Source organism: Cariama cristata, unplaced genomic scaffold (assembly GCF_000690535.1).
Source record: "Cariama cristata isolate BGI_N322 unplaced genomic scaffold, ASM69053v1 scaffold19579, whole genome shotgun sequence".
Lineage (NCBI taxonomy): Eukaryota > Metazoa > Chordata > Aves > Cariamiformes > Cariamidae > Cariama > Cariama cristata.
Window position 1 is genome coordinate 1,074 of NW_009637704.1, and position 18,689 is coordinate 19,762.

Genomic DNA, 18,689 nt, shown 5'->3' on the forward strand with positions numbered 1-18,689 from the left:
GTGGCAGTGACACCATCCACGGAGCCACATATTGATAGACTGGATCCACCTGTTTCTTCTAATGTCACTGCTCACTACTGGAAGGATAGAGGAAAAGATAACCTGTGCTCCAGTTTCCCTTACCAACCTTCCCAGGGCCTTGAAGTCACTGTTGATTGCCCTCAGACTACGCATTGTGGCTTCATCATCACTCACATGGAAGACCAGTAACGGGTAGTAGTCCGAGGGCCGTACCAGACTTGGAAGTTTCCTAGTGATGTCCCTAACCTGGGGTCCAGGGAGGCAGCAGACTTTCCAAAGAAGAGGGTCTGTTTGGCAAATAGGATCCTCTGTTCCTCTCAGAAGGGAGTCACCTACAACTATAACCCTTCTTTTCTTCCTCATGGGGTTGGTTGTGATGCGAGGGTTAGGCTTTTCTGACCTTGGCAACAACTCCGGTGTAGAAGGACCTCCCTCCTTATCCTCCATTGCCTAGCCTTCCACCTCCAGAGCCTCATACCTATTGTACAGAGGCACCTGGGAAGAAAATGTGGGCAAGGAGGGATTTCGTCTGCTGCCTTGAGTGCGGACTTGCCTTCATTCAGTTTTGTCCTTTGTGTTGATGTCTTCAACCTGGCAGAGGGAGAGTACAGGACCCCCCTGGTCTTGTTTTTTTCTCCATGGCTGTTCCTGTCTCCCGTGGGCCAGAGCATGGCTCCACCAATCTATCTCCTCCTCAGATTCCCTGATGTTCCTTAGCCTTCCTACTTCCTCTTTTAGCTCTGCCATCAGGCTAAGCAGATCATCCAACTGGTCACACCTCATACAGCTGTTCTCACCACTGCTGCCCACTGCCAGTGCGAGGCTCTGGCACTGGCACTCCCTGCAGCCTGAGACCTGTGTGGCTGCCTGTTCAAAAGATCTGTGTTAGACCCCTTAGGGCATGTATATGTCAAAGTACATTGTTTGGTTATTGACGGGTCATGACCACGCAGTGCAGATACGATTCTCTAGTCATTCTGCTCTGCCATGTGAATGAATACGAGAATTTTCTCCTAAGCCCATGACCTTTTCTCTTATGATTATGTTGTGGTAGTGACATTACAAATATGATGGTTGTGGGTGAAAGGTGTCACCTCTATTCAAATTGCAAAAAACAACGTTTCTCAAATGATGTCTCTGTAGGTGGATGGAGGTCTGCTTGGAAGAAGAGCTGCCCCCAACCACAGAGCTGGAGGAAGGCTTAAGAAACGGTGTTTATCTTGCCAAGCTCGCAAAATTCTTTGCCCCTAACGTGGTGTCAGACAAAAAGATCTATGACGTGGAGCAGGCACGCTATAAGGTAATCACTTTTTCAGTTCTCATATCAACAAGACAAAAAAATGTAATGTCTGTCTTCCAACTCGTAAAGGTATCCATGCATGGTTTGTTAAATTTCTGCAAATTTTTGTAAAACTCTTGGGACTGGATGGAAGACAGGCAGCACTAAGAAACCAGTCTAATAAGTTAGAAATGTTTAACCCTTAAAAAAAACTCTGTTACTGTTGGTTAGTGTTTTTAAAGCTGAACAAATCACACTTCTGGCTCCAGGGAGAACATGAGCTTTATCATTGATACAATTATTTCTCATTAGGAATAGGAGCAAAGGAAATTCAGTAATTAAAGTGGATAACTATTCCAAATTTTCCTCATCTTGTATAGGAAGACATTAACTTCATTAGATCTGTGTGTTTATTTTGCCAAACTTAACACTGAGAAGCAAAAAACAAGCTATGACTAATTAAGATTAGCTTGCTGCCTGTGCAAGCTGTTTGTTACCACCAAGATCCTCAATAATACAGAAATATATACATGCATATGCAGTAGTTCCAGTCTAGACAACATTATCTCAACATGTAGAGGGGGCAGAAAAAATTTGAAATGGACATTTTTAAAGTGTAATCACTGACTGTTGTTTGAGAGTTGAGAAATTAACCTTATGGGACGTAGAAGAGCTTAACAGAGCCATGTTTAAGAATACTAGTTACATTTAAATGTTTGTCTTGAAAAATCTCCAAAACTTGAGTTCAGACTTCTTTTCCTCCTTTACCCTGACTCTTTAAAAATAAGACTAAAAAAAAATCGAAATACTTTCCCACTTTGCTCTCTTAACTGCTGTTTGCATAGCCTGTAGGACAGTCAGGTATTTAGGTGGACCTGAGCTCCTTATCTGTTCTCCTTCACTGTAGTGCTGAGCAGTGTTACCACTTCTGTATTTTGGAGGTAGCTGGTATTTGTCAGCCAGCCTTTATTCCCAAAGACTACTTAAGGGCTGTACAAATAGCCACTTCAGTCAGTCCACCCAGATGAGTACAAATCTGGTTTATGTTACACAAAATAATGAGCTGGACAGCGTGGGGCTGTTGATGTGTTAGGATGCTTGATTAGTGGGATTGTGGTTGTGCCGCTTTTATCTCCAGGTTCAAACAAGGGAAAATTCCCTGAAGTCGACTTAAGGATATAAAATTGGGAATCAACCAGAGGATCAATAATTAGAGAATTTGCTTTGTGATTTCTTTTTATCACCTTTTCCTTCTATGTTTGCAATAGAGATCTGGCCTTCATTTTCGGCACACTGACAACACTGTGCAGTGGTTGAGAGCAATGGAGTCTATCGGTCTGCCTAAGGTAAGCCTTTAAATTTTCGCAAAGAAACTGATTCAAGGCGCTGACTCAGTGAGATTCCCTTTCAACTGTTGAGTATAAATGGTTGCTTACAGTAAGTCTACAGGAAAGGGGTAGTTCAGGAAACAAAATCTGAAGAGAAGGTAATGCTGAAAGCAGGGGGAGTGTCAGTTGTGTGCTACTGCTGCCAGTGTGCATAGGCTGAGGCTGCTGTGGGCCAGTGCTGTGGGTGGAAATGCTTAGGGTGCTTCTCCCATGGGAAGACAAATGGGGACACTAGCAGTGTTTTAGCTCTATCTTATTGCTGGTACAGTCTCTGTGGGGGTCCGAAAGGAACATGGTTTAAAACAAAAAACTTAAATATTTACTTCCTTTAGGTTGCTCTCTCTCACCATGTTTCTTGCTGCGTCTTCCTCTTAATGTATGTCCCAGTTTCTCTGCCTCTACCCTCTTTCCAGACTGTCTTTGCACTCTCCAGTGCATCTGCGTGGCTATGCTGCTGCTCCTCTTCCACCAGCTGCTTTCCTGGGTCACCTCTCATATCTATCTTCCTCCTTGCGGGTCTTCGCTTGTTATCTCCCCCCTCTGCTGCTGCTTCTGGGCACCAGTGAGTTTTTTTCAAATGAAAATCCTTTAAGAAAGGGCTGTGTCGAAACACCTACTCTGCTTTTTTGGATGTTTCGGCACCCACGCACAGCCTGGAGCAAGTGGTCCTTTACCCAGGCTGCCCAGCAACTGCCCCAGGGTGCTTGGGTGTGGGCAGCCCCAGGATTGCCCAATGTGCCATGGTTGGGCACAGTGAGGATGCTCAGACAGCTGCCTGAAGGGCTGCAGGGACTAGTGGCCAGTCAGTGCAGGCAAACTCGCTGCAGGTGCCCATGAGCAGAAAAGGGCACCTATGACTACCATCAGAAATATCATAGAGGTGGGGAGGGTCCTGCCTTTCCAAGGTCAAGCTTTTTTTTTCTAACTTGAATCCTCCATTCAGCTACTTGATTTCCACCCTGCCATCTCACCTCTGAAAGGTTTCGTTTCTGTTGCAGAGGATGAACATGGCCAAAAACTTTCCCAAGTCACCCTCCCAAAGCTGTTGTGAGCAAACGATGAAGAGGGCACTGCGCTCCTGACTTAGTCAGTCTTGTCCTGTTAATCATGCGATAGCATAGGGCCGAGTGCTTGACCTGGGCTGGAAGCACACTGCCAACTCTCATGGTTAACTAAGTCTTTTATTTTATTTTTGTGGAGAAACAGTGTTTAGTGACTGGGACCAAGGCCAGGAACAAATTAGTGGTAGAACCAGAACTGGAACTTTTGTTGTGACTTTTTGGTTAAATTACTTAATATTCATCTCCCTGAATATCTTTCTCTGTAAATGATGTATCCACAAAGTTAGCAGTGCTAGCAATTAGAATTTTGCATTTTTTAAACTATACTTGATAGGTTTGGCTCACAGTGAGGCTTTGCAAATTGTAACTGCGTCCCAGGTTTTCAGTATCTGTAGGAGGACAAGCCCTACTGAATGATCTTGTGCCAAAGGACCTATTCTAAAAATCTTGCTGAAATACTGTCTGCTTATCTTCCTTTTTCCCTCCCTCTTATTAAGTAGCTTTTACGCTTCATTAAATTCTTCGTTATGAAAACTACTGATAAAGTTAAAATAACATCAGAAGATACTTGATTCATAACTATACAGAAGTAACAACTGAAATTCTTTAAGGTATGGTTCTGCAGAGAGCTCATTGTAGCTATTTTTCTGCCTAGTTATATGTCTTCTCCTATGACTGTGTGCTCTTTGTTTTTTAGATCTTTTATCCAGAGACTACAGATGTCTACGATAGGAAAAACATCCCTAGGATGATATATTGCATTCATGCTCTAAGGTAAATGATGATGGGAGTAAAACTTAAAGTGACTGCCAAATCTAGGAGTGTAAGTCTTGAAAAAGCTTTAGGGTAACCAGTATGTGAAAATCTGTCAGAATTTACAAGTTCATTAATTTAAAGTTGGAGACAAAAATCCAACTTTGTCAGAACTATTGGCCAAATTATTTTCAAAATAGAAATGAAGGACTATCAAATTTAGCACAGACATCTCTCAATGAGTATACCCTGTCACAAAGCGCACATACAATTTCAAAATACATACGGCAGCAGAAACCAAATAAACGAACAAAAACTTAGCAAAGTATTAGTATAACCATGGGGCCGATGTGCTAATCAGAGTGAAAATTATGATGAACTAACATCTTTCTGTCCCAGAAGAGGAGTAAATAATTACTGTATTCTGAGATCATTAATGTAAAAAACTAACTTTTTCCAAGATTTTAAACCTTTGAGCAACTTGATTTTGAATGTAAGGTCAGGAAAGCTTTGACAACACCATTGAAGGTAGAGCTTAAATTTTTTTTTATGTCCTGCCTTAAGGATTTTCTTGATGTTTAGCACTGAAAGTAATGAACACCTGCCTCGTGCTGTCCCTGGTGTGAGGGGCAGTGGAGCTGGCAGACAGCTCCTCCTTCTTGTGGCTCTCCTAGATCATTTCCTGCACATGGAGACCTTTTCCTTTCATTACTTTCTTGCAACTAGGCTTGCAGAGAACATAATTAACTAACGTCCCAAACTCTCTTCTGTGTTCCTAACGGTGTTCAAAGGCACATTGGCTGCTCCAGGGCTATTGGTCAGAAACTATTCAATACATGCTGTAACTGAAACTTTTTTAAAGGTCTGATCCTTGAAATGATGTGCCCACTCTTGCACTCTCTTATGTGCACTCACTGCTAATAAATAGGTCATACCACCAAATTTCATCATATTTCTTTCAAATGCTAGGTGTTCGGAGTTGACAGCCCTGATATTTTTTTTGTCTTCTTTGACAAGTGTTGCCACTTGAAGTTGTTATGCCTGGTGTAATATTACTGGACAGTTTCATCAGGACTGTTTGTGGGTAGCTTTTGCCTAAAACTTGGTAGTGAGATCTGTTCCATCAGCGAGTGTCTTGTGTAAGCTTGTGATTTCCTGAAGTGGATGCATGGGGCTCTAATGTTAACCAGCTCAGACTGACACTGTGGGTTGCATACTCCTCCGGCCACATTATGTGTAAGCGTAGAGGTTTTGCAGGAGGTGGAAGAACACAATGAAGTTTTCTGATATTTGCTTCCTCATGTATGGAGGAGGACTTTATCAGCTATGGATTTGAATGCTACTTGAACAATAAGCCCATCAGTTAGATAGTTTCTTAAGATCTGCCTAATTGTTGCAATGGCAATAACTCATTTCATCTTGAACTGAATTTTGTAATGGGTTGACCTTTGATAGAAGTTTTCCTTTCCTCTTTTTGATGTACCCCAGGATTTATGCCAGTATCAGAATTAGTCTCTGTTGTCTTGGTTTCCACTTCCAAGTTTGTCTTGTTTAAATTGTTTTTCCTTTCTATGTAACAACACAAAGCTATAACTCTGTACTTACAAGCTATTATTTCAGAAATGGACTTCACGTCAAATGTGTCATGCCCCACTGAAGGGGAATTGACCTGCAATAATTTCACTTACGAAGCTTTACCGTCAGTGTAGGACCCTGTGCCTCCATCCCACGCAGGATATAAGAATTGAAGAAGCAATTGTTAGGCTTCACTTATTTCCATGTCTTTTCCTCAAATGCATGTTTTAAGTCCTTCACTGGAGTCTTCCAAATCAAACTCCAGTGTCAGTATTAAATGGTGCACAGCCTACATTGAAAGCAGCCTGAGAAACAACAGTTATAAGGACAGGGCACTTGCTTGGCCAGCAATGTTCCCAGTTGGGTTGGTGTCAGAGGAACACTGGGCTGCAGGAGTCCAGTTCTGTTTCCCTTCTACTGTTGTAACTGCTGACTTGCTGGTGTTTGTCCCCCCAGCTCCATGCCGGGCACCCCACCCACCCTACACTCTGTTTTTGTCAGAGTATCCTCTCCAGGGAATCAGTACAGGGTTCACTGACCCTGGAAAAGTCCGTGTCCTTGTTGTTTTCAGGGTATAGCACCAGAGTTTCTAGAAACAGCAATTGCAAGCAGGCTTTTCACTTTTGCAGCAGTACCATATGCACATGGTCACTATATGAAGAATCACCATTGGGTGATTTAAATGCTAAATTCTAGTGCATCTTGGAGCATATGCTCGAATTTCAAAGGCTTAGAACTTAGGAAAATTGAGGACTTTGACAGAGAGGTGAGGGGTTGACCTACTTCCCATTCTTTCTTAGTTGTTACCAAGTCATTACTCTGAAGCAACATGATTCTTGAGCTTTCCAACAAAACTATTTAACACAGGATATCTTCTTAGTCTCAATCCAAATTCCTGAAGCCATCTTTAGTTAAGATTTTTCCTACATTAATTCATTTATGCATAGTCAGTGTGCATAATTTAAGTGCTTAAAATTTATTATTATTTTTAATGACCCCTTTAAGAAGCATGAAATAGCCTTAACTGTAGGTAATAGGAGCAAAAAGCTCCATCTATCCAAAGGGCCTATTTGACATCTGAAACATAAACATTTCACAGGGGAAATCTTTGGTTATTTGGGGTTTTGCCGATCTTTGAGCTGCTAGAGGGCCTTAAGATAGACAATTACTCTAAGTAAGATGGTTTAAATATATTTTTAGGATATGTCCTGGTTCAAGTCTGGAATGAAGACCATTACATTTACAGTATGTGGAACAACTTGCACTGTCAAATATAGCACTGCTCTGGTCAGGAAGGAGTGACTTAGCAAACAATTTCTAGACTTCTGTTAAATATAATTACCCTCTTGCTTTTCTCCTGTTGAAACACCGATGCTTAAAGGCCAGTTTGAAAAATACAAAGGCATACGTCTCATTTCTTGCACAATTTTTCTTGTGAAAGCCGATTTGGATTGTTCCTGGACTAAATGAGGTTAAGAACTGCTTAATTTAAATTAAGATGCTAACAGTGATTCTTGTTCATAAATAGCAGTGCCTATGAGATTTTTTTTTTTTTCCCCTGAAAAATTTATTTTCAAATGATCTTTGCAAGCAGATCTCTGTTACATCCGGTACAAACTATCCCTCTGAAGCTGGACAGCTTCAAAACATTGTTTTCCTAGGAAGCAGTAGAATAACAAGCACATGTCTTAGAAAAAAACACTCTATTTTCAGATTTGTTTTTTATGGCATGTTATGCATGAGCTAAGCATAAAACAAGACCCAGGAACTTCTACCTGATATGAACTGCAGCTCTGTGGGTGATGCAAAGGGAACTTCACCTGGGAATTGCCCTTTCCCCTTTGTTTCTCCCCTGCTCTTGATGCCTCATATCCAACTTTCTTAACCCCAAAACCCACTGCTTTTGATTTTATGCGGGTTCCCTGAGGTTCAAGTTACACTATTAAAGCATTAAGCAAGCTGTTTCAAATGAAATTGTACCTTAATACAGAGTAGGAGTGTCTTTGTGTTCCCTGCAAGACTGGAAGCACATTTTCAGCACCACCTGGTGGTTAGTAGGTTTGTCCGAACAAAGGACTGTACAAAGTAACACACATGGACTAATATCCTCCTGCAAGTGCAGAACAGCAAAAATGAGTCTTTAATCACTTTTTCTTCCTGTGTCTTTGTATTGTGGTGATCCCCCCAAAAAGGCAGCATAGCCCTGTGATGCTGCTCATCTCCGTAACTGTTTGTATGACATCCAGCGCTTCAGCCAGGACCGTGTGCCTGTCTCAAACTTAGAGTAAAATCTCTTTAAAAGCCCACAAGGAAAAACTGGCAGGCAGAGCAGAGTAATGGAGGAACCTGGTTCATTACTGTAGTCATGTGGGTTTTTCCTGCTGTAGCTAACTTTGCACTTAAGACTGCTTTGAAAGGTGAGAATGGCAGTGGCAATGATTTTGAGGGACTGCAGCAGTCAAAAGGGTGTCAACTTTTATGAGATGATGTGCTGTTGTGTCCATCCAGCTCATGGCAGGGCAGAGGAATAGCTGTGGTAGCATGGAAGATGGAATGCTGATTCTGTGTGCTCTGAAATAGAACCATCATAGAATCATTATGGTTGAAAAAGATCTCAAAGATCATCAAGTCCAGCCTCTACCCAACACCACCATGCCCACTACACCATGTCTTGAAGCACCACATCTAAATGTTTTTTGAACACTTCCAGGGATGGTGAGTCCACCACCTCCGTGGGAAGCCCGTTCCAAGGCCTAACGACTCTGACAGCGAAGAAGTTCTTCCTAATATCCAACCTGAACCTCCCCTGGTACAACTTGAGACCGTTTCCTCTTGTCCTATCACTACGTACCTTGACAGCTACAAACACTTGCTTTGAAATATCATCCTGTAATTTCCTGATACCAAAAAAATCACAACAACAAAACACAAAAGGGAAATGTGCCCCTCTAGGAACAAAAACCTCAAGCCACAAAGCATATTTGCAATGCATGAAGTTGGGGTGAAATAATTTTAAAAAGAGGTGCAAAATAGTCCTTTTGGAGAAATGTATTATTAAAGTCTTGTTTTAAAAATCTATGGTTTTGGCCCCTGCTTGCAAAACTCACTTGTTTATTGAATTTTCACTGGTAAATTATAGAAACACTAGTCTCTTGTAGATAAATACATGCCTTGTGTTTGGAAAATATTGAGAAAATATGGACGTACTCAGCTGGTTTTGGGGGTTTTTGTTTGTTTTTCAGATAACACTCCAGAGTTCTAGGAATAATGAGTGTGTATATATATCTTTCATGCTACATTGAAACAAAAATGTTAGTCCCTGGATAGCATTTTAAATTGAGCTTTCTTCATTTTCCAAAAGCTAAATACCCAATACATTTGAGATGGGCTTGGATGGACTTGCAGGTCATTGTTCGTCTACACTTAGTAAGAAGGGTGTCAGTAATTTGTGTGCCTTCAGCTATTGATTACAGGGATGTGATAATGCAAGTCAAAACAGAACATAGCTCCAAAGCTATAAGCTGTACTAAAGTGCGTTTACATCTTGATTTTTCCCAATACTAGTTTTTTAATTTCTCTAACTGTCTTCCACCGAGGTTTTCTATTTGTTTATACATCGCCTGTGATCTGAGCTACACTGACAGAGCCTCTCTCTTAGAGATGCTTCGTTGAAACATCAAGTCAAAAAAGACTTCTCTCTCTTTAAAACTCAAAAATGCAGCATAAAGAAAACTGTAGGGTTAATTTATTCTGTATCAGTCCATGAAACTCAGGAGATAAAGGACAAGCTTCATTAAAGTAGTTTTCTCTTGTACATAAAGCGAACCCCTGAACCACGCACAGGACTTCAAATTCTAATTTTCTTCTTTGCAGTTTATACCTGTTCAAACTAGGATTAGCACCACAGATCCAGGACCTGCTGGGGAAAGTAGACTTCACAGGTAATAAATTGCTTATCTAATCATATGTTAGATGGTTTCTTCACCCAGTAAATCTGCTAACAATGTACATATTTTCTATTATGGTCTTTCTCCTCCCGCAAGGTTGTTCTGAACCCATCCTAATTAAGCAGGTGGGAGGCTGCTATTTTTAATGAATGTCAGTCTCTGAAGGATAGAAGGGAGTGAATTTGCATGGAATACTTGTCATATCTTAGATTCCTTCAAAATGGGGAGGAAAAACTGCTAGGAAGCCTTGGCCACAAACACTTTTAAAAATGTTGCACCTGTATTTGTAGATATGATGATTCATAATGAAATTTTTATGCTTTTGTTCTCATAATATTTCCTTTTTTATGTGAACAGAGGAAGAAATCAGCAACATGCGAAAGGAGCTAGAGAAGTATGGTATACAGATGCCATCCTTTAGTAAAATCGGTGGGATTCTGGCCAGTGAATTATCAGTGGATGAAGCTGCACGTAAGTGTGGCTTTTGTTGTTTTCTACCTCATAATTTGACAAAATGCAAAGAAAATATTTTCTGTGTTTTAATTCACCTAGTTTGCCACCTCTTAATAAATAAGAAGAAAAGCAAGCAATTTTTCACTAACTATCACACCGCATCATTGTTACAAGACCTCTTGCTATTTTTCAGCCTGCATTTTTGAGTATCTCCATTGAACCATAGGAAATGCTACCAGAAACAAAGATTTCTTACAATGTTTTGCATTGCTTTAACATTTTGGTAGCTAGTGCCCTTCTAGAATGATGAATTGAGCTCTGCGTGTGCCTCTGCACCATAGGGGGTACAATGGAGATGGCCACGGGAATAATGCGTCTTCACTGTGCCACCTCCTTCTGTTGGGTTCTTGCAGTTTTCCTCAAACACCTGATCAAGTTGCCGTGAGGACTAGACACTGTTCTAGGTAGACAACTCTCTCATGTATGGTGGTGCATACATGGAGGAACCCCTTGCTTTCGATCTGTCTGACCGCTGGCGTGTGACCTACAGCATGGTAGAATCCTGCTGGAGGGCACATCCTGCTGGTGCATCCAAAATAAGCTTTTCTTTTTTAGGGGGATTGATGCACAGTTATGGTCTTTTGAGTCTGCCTTGAATAGCTTCCACTCAAAACCAAAATTAAACACTTTTTTGCAGCCAAGTCTATCCATCTGTAGATCTGGTGGGTTTTTTTCCATGTAGTTTTTTTGTGGAATGAAGTGATACGTTTTAAAAAAATAAACAAAAAAATTGCTTGAACTTAAATGACATGAAATGAAGTGTGTCCACTTAAAACCACACTTGACCTCCAGTTATTTTGTTCAAAATCCTACCCTCTTTCAGAGAGGCAAACTGAAGAACAGAAGGGCTAACTTGACTATGTTCAATGGCACAGTGAGTCATTGATACTAACCAGTGACAGTACTGCAGACTACACAGGGAGATGGAGGGAATAAAGGCTGCATTATAATTAAGGTCCATTACAACTTTGTTAAACCTTGCAAAGCAGCATAATTGAAACAAGCTGATTCATGATGTTATTTAGTGTGCTGAAATTTCCAGACCTTAACATCAAACACACTTCCTCATGTTGATTCGCATTGTCTGTGTTGTATGTTTTGGAGCCTGCTATAGCTTAGCATGTGCATGCTTCTGCAAAGCTAGCTCTTAAAATATTGCCTTTGGAAGCGGGGGTAGTTTGTCTCCTTTTTTAGCAAATTTTCAGAGATTTAGTGACTACCAAGCACTTTTCCAGGGAGTTTTCTTCCTTCCCTGAAGATGAAAGGGCTGCAACTTCCTTTTCTGAAAGCTTATTATAGTATGTGTAGGGTTTCCTTTAATTTCTGAAGTATTTTCTGTCTTTCATAGAAAAGCAGGGTTTCCTGAGGCTGATTCTGTCCCTTTGGGCAAGGATTGTGCTGTAGATAACATGCCCTGTCCCTGAACAGGAAACATCTGCTATGGGAACCCTCACACACTTGTGAGGTTGGACGTGGAGATCCTGCTAGAGGAAAGGGTCTACCACCCTGGTTCCGAAATGGGAGTAAGCAAAAGGAGATAGGAAGTGAAACAACTGCTGATGATACCTGCTGTGCTGTCAGCAATAGTAGAAATCAGCATGCAAACAGTAAGCTTAAGTGCTTTCAGAGTGAGCTTCTATTTTACAAGTAACCCTTTCTTGTTATGCTATGCCTCCAGACCACTCTTTCAAGTCCAATCAGACTTCTCACTGTTTCTCTTGGTAGATGGGTTCACAACATCCACCAATACCTGTTCACATCTCTCCTAACCTTGACCTAGCTTTTGACTACTTTTTGCTAGCTCCACTTAAATCAGTGAGACCTCTTACACAACTGTGGAAGAGATTACATCCTTCCTACGTGTTTCGTTATATCAGGATGTAGGGGCGATACATGCGTCCAAGAACAGCCGTGTTCTCATAGCCCCTTGAAGTTGATCTGGGTGTTCACAGAATCATAGAATGTCTCAAACTGGAAGGGACCCATGAGGATCATCAAGTCCAACTCCCTGCTCCTTTCAGGACTACCTAAAACTAAACCGTATGACTAAGAGTGTCATGCAGATGGCCCTTGAACTCCGACAGACTTGCTGCTGTGACCACTTCCCTGGGGAGCCTGTCCCAGTGACTGACCACTCTCTTGGTGAAGAATCTTTTCCTAATGCCGAATGTGAAATTTCTCTGTAAATTTCAGTGTCAAAGGAACCAGTGTGTGTCTCTGCTTGCTTCTCCACCACCATGCCAGCTGCTTATGTTTCCCATCTGATGCTGTGCTGAACTGAGCTAGAGCAAAATCATTTTAAAACAACTTTCTAGCACGAATTTAATGCTAAGTAATTAATTATTCACCAACAGCTAGGCAAGTTGTTCCAGTAACTGCCCTCTCTGAGAATGTAGAGCTTCACTTCATGCCTTGTTTGCCGATGTTGAATTTCCAGAGGTCTGCTCTTCTTTCTACTTTCTGTTCTACTTAAATTCAGATACATAGACCCTCAGTTAAAGATAATCCAAAAAATTGCTCTTTATAAGATGCTTTTCTCCAGTTTAGCAAAACCATGCAAGGCCACATAGTCAGTAAATACTGATAGAATAAGGAAATTGCCATTTGTGTTTTCCCCACACACATCTCATTAGTGGCATGAAAGTAAATCATAGACAAGCCGCTGTGGTGATAAATGGGGAGCTGCTGTGCACCTCCTTCAGGGTAAGATCTGGATAAACATTTATTAGGAATTACATTTTATGTAGTAATGTCTGTAAAATCTTTGAGATGAATGTATTACCAGACAGTCATTGGGGTCTCTTTGTGGCATGAAGGTCCAGATAAGGACTTTCACTAGAGCTACAGTTTCATCTGGACTGATCTTAGGGCCAAATGTGTTCAGGAAACACCTCGAAAGGGTGTGTTAGCCATTACTCCGCACCTAATTCAGCCATAAGTGGTTTTGATTCTGTACACTCATGTAAATTTGCTGTGTGGAAAAACAAGAGCATTTCTGACTTAAAACCTTGGAGTCCAGCATTTCTTTAGTAGTTGACGTTTTCCTGTTTTCTCAAAGGAAGAGTTTAACACTTAAGCTGCTCAATGGCTGTTGTGAGTCCTGTGGCACTTTTTCCCCTTTGCCTGTGCAATAATGTTTTGGGAACCCCGCAAAGCACTTTGAGTGTTCTTCCCCCAGCTGAAGTTTGTTGACCTGTGGCTTTGCAGGTGACAGAAGCAGGGACCGTTATGTCACTGTCTCTGGTTCCCCAGCTGCTCATGGAGATCCTCGATTAGGAAAGAAGCCAGTTTATCCCAGGCAGGCTTAGATGTAATGTGCAGGACTGCACCCTGCCTGGGGAGTCTTAACTATGTGTTCTGGAGGACAAGTTTCATGGAGTTTGAATTTCGTTGTTCCTGTGTGATGTCTTTCAGATATAGTTAGTTTAGACAATACTTTCATGTATCTCATATCCTTATGGACACAAAAGCAACTTTAAGAGAAAACCTACCAAAAATTCCTGCATATAATTGCATTTTAAATTACATGGGACTTAACAATAAAATGTAATTCAGGTTTTAGTTTCTGTCAGTAAAACAGTAGCCCTTAGTTGGGAGAAGGGCGAACACAGAACAGACAGCAATATGCCCCTTTGATCAAACAAAGAGTGCCTCTGCTGCTGCAGTCTAGGGGAAACATTAGGAGTGGGATGCTTGAAGGGGAATATATAAATTGTTGAACATATATTAAACACTAATTTCAAATAAATCAGAAGAAACAGTGAAAGTTTTGAACATGTTTTGCCTTCTGAAATTTAGGATTGTGCTTTTAATTTTAGTGCATGCAGCAGTAATAGCAATTAACGAAGCTATTGAGAAGGGAATAGCTGAGCAAACGATTGTAAATCTGAGGAACCCAAACGCAATGTTGCTAAACGTGGATGAGGAACTTGCACAGGATTATCAGAACGAACTCTTTGAAGCTAAAAGGAGAAAAGAATCAAATGCAAGACTTAAGGTAGTGGTATTTTATTAGCACTCCTAGTATACGTGTTCCTTCATGTTGCTTCTCATGCTGTAGAATTACTGTTTGGAAAATAAACTTAAATTAATTTTTAAAATTAGTGCAGTTAGGGGAAAAAAAAAACAAAACACTTTTAAGATCAATAAGATAAATAATGATAATACAACAAGCTGCCAACTAATTTAATAAGAATATGATTACTCTGTGATGTAGCTTAACTTTGACCAAAGGCTAAAATACCAGAAGACTGAAACGAAAAAAGACTGGTTTTCCCCTATCAACTGCTGTAGAAAAAACAAGTTTTCTGTTAAAAAGTTGCAAAGAAAAGATACTTTTTTGCAGCATAAAGTATAACCTCTACCACAGATTTTTAATGTAAAATTATTTGCTTTGGTTTTTACATGAGAGTTAATGCTTTCTGTAGTTGAAAAATCCTACACTATATTTATGTGGCTATTTTACAGAAAGTAGAACATGCTTTAAATATTGCTCAGCCAGTTACCACAAAGTGATAATTTCTTTAGTTCATGTGGTCAACAAATTCCTTTACAAATATATCCAGCAAATACTTCAGCTGATGCAGTTATAATGACTCCTGTTATTAGCTTTTCTCTCTGCAAAGTTTTTGTGTGTACTAGCAACAATTTTGTTTTCTTAGAACGGCACAATCTCCGAAGAAGAGAGAGATGTCTACGAGGAGCTGCTGACACAAGCTGAGATTCAAGGCAATATCAATAAGATAAACAGTAAGCCATTCTGGATCCTTATGGAAGTGTGTGCATAACATGTGATCTCCCAGATTCCAGCTGAACACAACTTGAATCCACATGAACAAACAAAACATTTCTGTGGAAACTCATAAAATATGCAGAAGTGGCTAATGTCTGTCTACAAAGTTTTTTCTTGCTGCTCCTTCTCTACTAATCTTTTGGAGGGATAATGTCTATGTTTGTGGGTTTTGCTGTAAGGATTCCTCAGTTCAGAATCAAATAATTTATTGCCTGCTCTGTTTCCTTATGTTTGAGTTTCTCTTCTGTGCAGAATGCTGTAAATTTTGACCCCCTCTTCTATATAGAGCTGAAATTCATTCATAAGCTTCCAGTTAGCTGTGGTTGAACTGCTCCCACGCAGGCTCACACAGCGCCAGAGACTCCCTTTGTAGGATTGGTCTTGAAATAGATAATCCTCTGCTGGGTAAAGATTGCTACCCTAGCTGGCTTTTACAAAAAGTGAGATGCTGACAGCAATGGACGTTTTTTAGCAAAAGCATATTTGCTGTTTATAAGCATTGTTTTCATTTCAGTTCACATAGCTTTAGTCCAAGTGAATGAGGCTATTGACCGGCAAGATGAAATGGCACTGATGGCAGGTTTGAACCGTCCTGCTCTGAGCCTACTTGAAGTTCTGCCACAAAATTCCTCATGGTACCTATTGCAATTGTGTGATTCTAAAGAACAGAAAATGCAGGTAATTTAATGGAACAAGTACTATGCATAGTTTGCATTTTTTTTACCTGATTTTAATCCAGAGAGAAATTGCCTTTACTCTACCTTCAGCATCACTTATGAAACAGTACTATAAAGGTTTTATAATAATTGATGTACTAATTGACACCAAAGTAGCTGCATTTGCTCTAAAGTGCATGATGATCTTTTAAGTAGTTACTAAGATACAAGAAGAAAATCTGAGATGGCATGCAGCCCCTAATACTATGTTTGCTTTGAAAATGAATTATAACTTGAGTACAACAAAAGGTAATATTGAATCACTAGAAACAAATGAAAGCATCAATTGAGGTTTAAGGAGAAAATTCATCATTTTGAGTAAGATGAAAATCACAGGGAAAGATTAATGCTGTGTCTACTGTGACATCGTATTTGATGCACAGGGGATAGTACAATCAAATCCTAGTGTCCCCTCAAGGGGTTTTATTCCTTATCCTCCATCAAACTTAAAAGCATAATTAAATCTTTTTTTCTGATCTGTTAGATAGCAGGGGTTCCAAATATGCTCGACAAAACTGAAATACAGAAAGAAGTTAGTGTTGCCAATGCGGAAGCTGAGGCTCACAAGCTTAGTGAGTAACTGTTTTAATACTCATTTTTTACCATCACCATTTAATTATGTTAAGCTGATTAATTGAATCCACCGTTTCTTGCATGTAAACAAGGTTTCTCAAACTGAAACCATACGTATTGCATTTTATTTTTGTAACTGTTCTTCTCAGTGTCACAATTGCCAAGTCACCAGTCTGTGCTGCATTGGATATACTCTTATCTGAGGTAGCTAACACTTTTGTTTTCTTTGAATAACTTGAGCCACTGGTAAACACATTGGCTAAAACTGAAGACAATGCATGGCCTGATGGCTTGAACAAATATTTGAGTGTAGTACTAAACCTCACCTGGGAGCAATGACCATCCTTGTTAGAATTAAAACAGAATGATCACATGGAAGAATATTTTGCAATCACATAGCAGAGGAAAAGTATTCTTACTTTTAGACACACATATTTAAATCTAACCTGTTCTTAGCCTGCTAAGAATGCCACAAGACACAAGTTATAGTTTGTAAAATATATAGCTAAGGGGGATCTAAATTTGCAGTGCATGTATTGCTGCTTTTGACTGGGAACTTCTTTGCTAGGAAGTTCAGCTTTGGTTAAACTGCTGTCATTTCGTGCTACATCTGGGCATGGCTTAATGGCTGTCTTGTCTATGGTGTTATATTCAATGCTTTGAATCCAGGCTGATTGCTTTTGTAGTGTGACTTAAAGTCTGTACTGTGAGGTCTACCTCAGACAGAAGATACGTTTGACTTGCTACCTCAGATGTTAGCCTATTTCAGGTTGGTTAGGCATGGTGAGCAGTACTTTCTCGAAAAGAGTTGTTCCTTGGGAAGGAAATGAGGAAGAAAAATGTGATGTATGAGAAGCAGTAGCAGAGATCTGGAGAGCAACTTATTTCTTATGTTTGATTTGAAAAAGAAAAAATAGTGGGTTTTGTTATTGGAATGTGAACAGTGTAAAGTGTGTTTTGCAAGTTCCATGCTTAGTTCCTGAATTAGAATTCAGTAACTTCGTTCTTGACTACAGAGCTACTCTAGTCCATTTGTGCACTCTGACTCTTTTCCTCTTTGCTCTTTTCTCTAAAAAAGCATGCATGCCATAGCTTTGAGAGACTTCCCTTTTTCTAACCTCAGGAACAGACAACAGAGACACCCCTCAAGAACAATATGGCCCCAGATGACCATGCTTCAGAGCAATTGAAATGAGACGCAAGGGGCTCGTTTAGGTGGGCCTGGTTACTTAGAAAGATTTTCAAATTCTTTGTTTTGTATAATAAGAGCTGAGTGTTGCTGCATACGTGAACTGTGGATGGTGTCTGCTATACAAGCAGTCTTGTACAGACTTGAGCAGCCAGTGGTGACTAAAAACATTCTCTGGATAATAGTATACAGAAAAACCATAAGATAAGGTGGAGGAAATGGGTGTTATTTTGCTGATGCAAACGACATTTACATAATTGTTATTCTTTACCCTGCCACATGTGCTCTAACCTTCAAGGTGGTTTCCCTTTGTGCAAGACCAGAGTGGTCCCTTGTACAACATGTTCCTGGGTGTGTCCTGGCCTGGGTTTCTTCAGAGTTGGCTCCTCCAGGTGTGCAATTACCATAGCTGTGACTAAGCTAAGGGGTGTTGTAAGGTTTCTGCAGCTGCCCAAGTGGGAAGGGTTTTTCAGCATTTTTCTTCTTGGGTTCAAACCTCTGCTGAAGTCAGTTCAGCAAAAAACAAAACAGGCAAGTTGTTCAGGTACTGAAAAGGGTTATGCCCATACTCCTTTATGGTGGTCTGTTTAATTTGAAACTTGAGCTGTAGAAAAGGGGTTAATTTCTAGATGGTAGTGCTTGTGAGGACTGATCTTCCACACTGTTAAAACAAAGGAGCAGGTGATGGTATGCAGAGGAAGACCTAGAAGCCGTAGCATGTGGTTTTCCATCAGTTCAACTGCTGAAAATCCCAGCCCCCTCAACACATTTGGCTGATTTCTACCAGGCCTCCTGAAATGGACAATAAAAATGTCATTGGTGTTGCAGGACAGGCTTGTTCTAGCTAGCAGAGATAGGGCCTGCTGGAAAGAAGAGGCAAGG

General features: G+C 40.5%; 1 protein-coding gene across 2 annotated transcripts in view; it reads left to right on the plus strand.

The window, feature by feature from the left end:
- The first annotated feature begins 1,168 nt into the window (after positions 1-1,168).
- IQGAP2 (IQ motif containing GTPase activating protein 2) overlaps positions 1,169-18,689 on the plus strand; it is a 62,775-nt gene continuing 45,254 nt past the window's right edge. The window contains exons 1-7 of one of the 2 annotated variants that reach the window (XM_009708450.1): positions 1,169-1,321; positions 2,569-2,646; positions 4,447-4,523; positions 9,951-10,018; positions 10,382-10,495; positions 14,356-14,540; positions 15,199-15,286. In XM_009708450.1, coding sequence (XP_009706752.1) covers positions 1,169-1,321; positions 2,569-2,646; positions 4,447-4,523; positions 9,951-10,018; positions 10,382-10,495; positions 14,356-14,540; positions 15,199-15,286 — 763 coding nt within the window. The remainder of the gene's footprint in view (positions 1,322-2,568; positions 2,647-4,446; positions 4,524-9,950; positions 10,019-10,381; positions 10,496-14,355; positions 14,541-15,198; positions 15,287-18,689) is intronic. The other variant, XM_009708449.1, reaches the window with a different exon arrangement.